Source organism: Amphimedon queenslandica, unplaced genomic scaffold, assembly GCF_000090795.2.
Source record: "Amphimedon queenslandica unplaced genomic scaffold, v1.1 AMPQUscaffold_12763, whole genome shotgun sequence".
Lineage (NCBI taxonomy): Eukaryota > Metazoa > Porifera > Demospongiae > Haplosclerida > Niphatidae > Amphimedon > Amphimedon queenslandica.
In genome coordinates this window covers 24,499-30,783 of record NW_003547001.1, presented here as the reverse complement: position 1 = coordinate 30,783, position 6,285 = coordinate 24,499, and the positions used below count along the sequence as shown (strand labels likewise).

At 32.8% G+C, this 6,285-nt stretch overlaps 2 protein-coding genes across 2 annotated transcripts in view; both read right to left on the bottom strand.

Annotated features, from left to right (window-relative positions):
- Positions 1 to 387: 387 nt before the first annotated feature.
- On the bottom strand, positions 388 to 2,268 carry LOC109586847 (probable ubiquitin carboxyl-terminal hydrolase FAF-Y). Its single transcript, XM_020003078.1, has 7 exons — positions 2,094 to 2,268; positions 1,964 to 2,042; positions 1,852 to 1,911; positions 1,581 to 1,689; positions 1,250 to 1,364; positions 458 to 648; positions 388 to 404 (listed from the first exon to the last, which is right to left on the bottom strand). Exons 3-7 carry the CDS (start codon positions 1,855 to 1,857, stop codon positions 388 to 390), a joined length of 438 nt encoding a protein of 145 aa, XP_019858637.1. The 5' UTR covers positions 1,858 to 1,911; positions 1,964 to 2,042; positions 2,094 to 2,268.
- Positions 2,269 to 2,598: 330 nt separating this feature from the next.
- The window catches only part of LOC100633988 (probable ubiquitin carboxyl-terminal hydrolase FAF-Y), a gene marked incomplete at its 3' end in the record, with an annotated part of 19,544 nt that continues 15,857 nt past the window's right edge, over positions 2,599 to 6,285 (bottom strand). Inside the window, exons 17-21 of the mRNA XM_020003076.1 lie at positions 4,873 to 5,054; positions 3,458 to 3,546; positions 3,259 to 3,400; positions 2,829 to 2,925; positions 2,599 to 2,747 (exon numbers count right to left, since the gene is read on the bottom strand). Coding sequence (XP_019858635.1) covers positions 2,599 to 2,747; positions 2,829 to 2,925; positions 3,259 to 3,400; positions 3,458 to 3,546; positions 4,873 to 5,054 — 659 coding nt within the window. The remainder of the gene's footprint in view (positions 2,748 to 2,828; positions 2,926 to 3,258; positions 3,401 to 3,457; positions 3,547 to 4,872; positions 5,055 to 6,285) is intronic.

Sequence of the window (6,285 nt, the reverse complement as noted above, 5' to 3'; positions counted from 1 at the left end):
AGTGCTTTGATTTCTCTTCTCCTTTTCTGCAACTGCACTCTAGTTGTATCATATATTAAAACACCCGCTTTCTCATGAAAAGTATCATGGAAAAAAGCTGCTGTCTGTAGTATATTAAATAAGAAAGTTACTTCAATTCAAAGTTGACAAAGTCAGTGTGGCTCTACTATAGAATACAGGGACTTGGGCCTAATTTCAGAGCAATACTAAAAATTTTAAAAAAAATCCAATTGTATCTGAATCAGTTCAAAGTTGATACACAGCTTAAGAACGTGTACATTTATCAGGAAAATTTATAATTCACTCCTTGTCATTTTTCCTAAAATACCCTGTACTATAATACATGTGCATTAGCATTACCATATGAATACTGGATATTGAGTTAACTTAAAACAAAGTCAATACTACAGCACATATTACAATACTACATGTACTAGTCTAATACTATTAATAATACTTATTATTATTATCATTATTAACCTGTTAGATACTTCATTGGACTGAGCAGGAGGTGACCATCCAGTGTATGGGTAAGTTGATGTGGTGTATTGTCTTCTGTCAAGCTCATTCTGTAGCCATTGGATTGAGAACTGCCACAACCTCTTCAAATGAACATCCTCATCTAACACCACCATTGTCAACTGACACCTAACAATATAACAATGTATGCTATTAAATGTGTCAATAAATTATATATGTACATGTATATGTACATATATAATTGTACTATCGTATAGGGTTTTATTTTGTTGGTATAAAATTTCGCGAATCTACCCTTCTGCAGCCATTTTTCCTAGTGTGCCACACCTCTTTTGTGGAATTTAATTTTGCGAATCCAATGAAAACGTGAAATTCGCGAAATTTATTTCCAGTGAAATATAACCCCTATACGGTACCATATAGTGGATTTTTTGAGGATAACAAATTTTGTTAATTTTGTGGTTTTTTTTAAGATTTGCAAGATTAAATTCCTTGAAAAACAATTTAATATGGTACAAGATGGCAGAATAGTGGTAATTCGTGAAAATTAATTTTGTGAACATCCGGATACAGGCCATTTGTGAAAAATATTACCCTTAAAAACCCACTATACGGTATATTAGTATAATTGTAATATAGCCCATGTTTCTTCTGAAAAAAGGCTCCACAGTTACCTCCAATTTTTATTACATTAAAAAATTTAGTAGTCTCACAAAATTGTATATACAAGTACATGTATATTATTATTATTATTATTATTTTATCATACCTTGAGCATAAGTTAATAATGAACTTGATACAGAGATAAGCTCTTTTCTGCTGTACCACATGAGTCTGTCCGTGTTGTATCATTGTCATCATCCCATCCACTCTATCCTGTAGACCTGTGGAGGGAGAATAGGATCAATATATACATGTACATGTACAGTATAGCCTCTCTTAATGGACACTCTCTATAGCGTACACCTCCATTTAACGGACAGCACCTAGTGTACCAATTACATTCCTTACTGTATAAAATAACCTCCACATAAAGGACACCTCTGTATAACAGAGACACAGTGTCCATTATATAGAGGCTAGTCTGTACATGTCCTCACCTAAGAACATAGCTCTTATTCTGGTGTGCTGCCATGAGTCTGCCATTGTTAGTAGATGGTACAGTAGATCAAGATAAGGTCTCATATCAAAAGGTTGCACTGTAGCAATCTGTGAAGAATTAATAACCATTAATAACTACTAATAACTATTAATAATTACTAATAAACATCAATAACTACAACTATTAATAACTAATAATAGCCATTAATTAATCAATAAGTACTAATAACCATTAATAACTACTTATAACTATTAATAACTAATCCTCACCTCCATTAGCAGGTCTGCTATTACGACAGCCGAAAATTCCCAATTTTCCCACGAGCAAAACTAAAATTAAAAATTACATGTAATACATGTACAGGTTTCCATGGCAACGCACCCCTAGGAAGCGGAGTGTCTCCTCAATCGGACTATTGTCCTCAATCAGTTTCTTAACATAAGTAGTACTCTGCTGGATACTAATAATTGATATTATTAATAATAATAATAATTAATAGTATACATTATACCTAGTTCTCTCATAGAGCCAGTGTAGAAGATCATTTGATAGTTTCTCACACAACTCAGGATCAGCATAAGGATTAGGTAATACCTCAGTACCCTGGAGTAGAGTAATAGACCAATGAATAATGAGGACTAGTAGTGACTGACTAATAATTATTAGTGTATAGTTTATAAGTATTGATTGTCATTGAGCAGAATGGGGTCATGTTACCCAGGTACATGTATGTATATGTACAAATCTTTCATAATTTATTTTTGTTTTAAAATACACGTTTTCATAATGTACATCTTCAAAAGTTGCATGTTTTTGCAGTTAAAGGTCAATATGCTACACACAAACAATGTTATTATTTACTAAAAACAATGTAAAACATTAAAGGGCTCAGCCTTGTAGATTAAAGGGCTCATCATCATCATCATCATCATCATCATCATCATCATTATCATTATTATTATTATTATTATTATTATTATTATTATTATTATTATTATTATTATTATTATTATTCTGGTTCTTACTTCATAGGCTCCTTTATGAGCGTAGGCTAGGAAGACTTGGAAGTACTGGTGTAAGTGTCTGCTGTGATCAGATACCTCCTTCTTTAGTAATGTCAATAACTGGTTGAGAGCAATGTCACTGAACAAGTGCTCTGAAACATCTATAAATAAACAAATAAATAAATAAATAATATTAATAAATATGTAAATAAATCAATAGATGTAGATAATTAAGTACTTACGTATTCCAGTGGCAGTGTTCAAGTGTATTTCAAATTTCTCATCTTTGTTGGTGATGTGACACAAATGAGGGATCAACTTAGCAAACATGTTCCTTAACTGGAGGAAAAGAATCAAATTAATAATTAATTAATTAATAGTACATGTACATGTATAATATTCACTAGCTTAATGCATGGACTGTAGGTCAAATTTTTGAATTTTTGAGCAACTTTAAAACATTCATAAAAATCCAATTTTGATCAGAATCAGCTCAAACTTTCTACACAACATAAGTACATGTATATGTACATGTACATTCAGTAATGCTACCAAGTGACAGCATTCCCCAGCACTACCATACACTAATAATACTGGTACTATTGACTGATAGTGCATAGATATACACTGTACACAGTCTCTGATATCAATGGTTAGTGTATGTACACATACTTCAGTTGATGGGCACTCTAACAGGTAAGCACAGAACCTTTCTCTGTGTTTAATGAACACTTCATCACAGAACCACCTCCTGATCCTTGAACTGTAATACAAGTATGGGTTCATGGCATCAAACCAGTCGTTAGCAGGACCTCTGTATGGAGTAAAGGTAAGCACATATCATTATAAAAATTTTTATTTATTATAGTACCTCAGTGTCTTCTTAGTGTGGAACCCACTGTGGAATAAAAACTTTGTCACTAGCTTCATACAAAGACTACCTATCTTCTCAAAGTTTTCCTATAAAAATGAGAAAAGGAGAATATTAATTTATGTATACATTTTCTGATACATATTGATGTCCTTATGCTGTGTAGCAAATTTGAGCTAATTTCGACTTCAATTTTTCAAGTTATGGCCATTTTAAGAAAATGCCAAAATTCTGAAAAGTACCCAAGGCTATAGCCCATGGTTTTTTCAAAAAATGGCTCCAAAATCACTCCAATTTTTTATTACATTTTCTGATACATATTGATGTTCTTATGTTGTGTAGAAAGTTTGAGCTGATTTCGACTTCAATTTTTCAAGTTACGGCCATTTTAAGAAAATGCCAAAATTCTGAAAAGTACCCAAGGCTATAGCCCATGGTTTTTTCAAAAAATGGCTCCGAAATCACCCCAAATTTTTATTACATTTTCTGATACATATTGATGTACTTATGCTGTGTAGCAAGTTTGAGCTGATTTCGACTTCAATTTTTCAAGTTACGGCCATTTTAAGAAAATGCCAAAATTCTGAAAAGTACCCAAGGCTATGCCCATGGTTTTTTTTCAAAAAATGGCTCCGAAATCACTCCAAATTTTTATTACATTTTCTGATACATATTGATGTCCTTATGTTGTGTAGAAAGTTTGAGCTGATTTCGACTTCAATTTTTCAAGTTTCGGCCATTTTAAGAAAATGCCAAAATTCAGAAAAATACCCAAGACTATAGTCCATGGTTTTTTCCAAAAAATTGCCAAAAAATCACTCCAAATTTTTATTAGATTTTCTGATACATATTGATGTCCTTATGTTGTGTAGAAAGTTTGAGCTGATTTCGACTTCAATTTTTTAAGTTACGGCCATTTTAAGAAAATGCCAAAATTCTGAAAAGTACCCAAGGCTATATATAGCCCATGGTTTTTTCAAAAAATGGCTCCAAAATCACCCCAAATTTTTATTACATTTTCTGATACATATTGATGTACTTATGCTGTGTAGCAAGTTTGAGCTGATTCTGATTTTAATTATTCAAGTTACGGCCATTTTAAGAAAATGCCAAAATTCAGAAAAATACCCAAGGCTATAGCGCATGATTTTTTCCAAAAAATGACCCCAAAATCACCTCAAATTTTTATTACATTTTCTGATACATATTGATGTCCTTATGCTGTGTAGCAAGTTTGAGCTGATTCCGACTTCAATTTTTTAAGTTACGGCCGTTTTAAGAAAATGCCAAAAATTGAAAAATACCCAAGGCTATTATACCACATGGTTTTTTCTAAAAATGGGTCCAAAATCACTCCAAATTTTTAATACATTTTTTTATCCATGTATTGATTGTGTAGATACATTAATTCTTACCATTGGTTCGTTAGGATTGTTGGCATCAATTTGTGTCTTTGCAAAATTGTAATTAATGATTAATAATTGCTTCATGAACTGGTAGTAAGGAATGGAGAAATGAGACTTGATGTGTAGATAGTCTAAATTCTGTTTTTGAACTAATTTCATGATTGGACTGGGAACAGAACAAGATGAATCATCTAAAGGAGAAAGAGAAAGAGAGAGAGAGAGAGAACTTTTAATATATTATCCCTCAAAGTTTATTATGAATTATTACAAATATAATTCACAAACAGAAAGTCTTAGAAAACTAATACCGTATAGCTAGAAATTTCTGTGGCCCAAAATTTCTGCGAATTGCTAAAAAATGGCTTTTGCAGATTTTATTTCTGCGAATTCACTTGATCACACTACTGATCAATGGCTGCTCTTCACTACTTACCAGAACTATAGTTGATGATGACACAAAGCTCTATCAGGATATTAGGCAAGATAGGATTACTCTTTGACTCTGTGGAACAGTGCCAGGAAAATGCCATGTGCAGGCGTGGTAAGCTACACCTTTTAATTTACTTATTTTTGAGGATTTAATTTTTGTACTTTTTTTCAAATTCACAAAAATGTTGGGCCACAGAAATTTCTAGCTATACAGATTTCAATTTTAATTCCATTATTTGATTCCATTGGTTCTAGTCCCAAAAGTACTAGGAATCGGAATCGATTGCAAATTTCTGGATTCGCCCATCACTAACATTCACCTATGTACATAACAGGGCTGCTAGAGTCCATTCAAAAATTTGAATTTTTCTTCCAATGGAATAGAATTCCATATACACAGATACATTATTGAGAGTCAGGTTAGGTTTATAGGAGCTAATTCTTACCAGGATATTGTGGGTTTCAATGAATCAATGAATATCATTAACAACTATCTTGTGTAAACGCTTCAGAAGGATCTTAATCAATGCATGTATGTACATGTACTTGACATTGAAGTCAATCATATTTTATTTTTGTGAATTTTACAATTATAACAGCAGTAACAGGACTACTTGAGAGTCCATTCAAAAATTTTTTGCAATAAGGATGTCGGAAGGTTCCTTATGCTACAATAACACTGACAGGATCCAGTGAAGGCTAGCAGGTTATAAGGAGCTAATTTGTACCAGGCTATCGTGGGTCTCACTTCAATGAATTAATGAATATCATTAACAAGTTGTTGTGTAAACACTTCAAAGACACTCAAACCTTCTACAGGATGGTACATGCACTGGATAAGGCCTGGTACACAATATCAGCCTTGCGACCGGAAGTGCTGTACAAACCAATGGCACACGCGTCAATAACGCAAGAGTTGAACTTTGGTCAACTCATGCGTTAACTCGCAGCGTTTGTACAGCACTTCCGGTGCTCTTCCTGTCACAACGCATG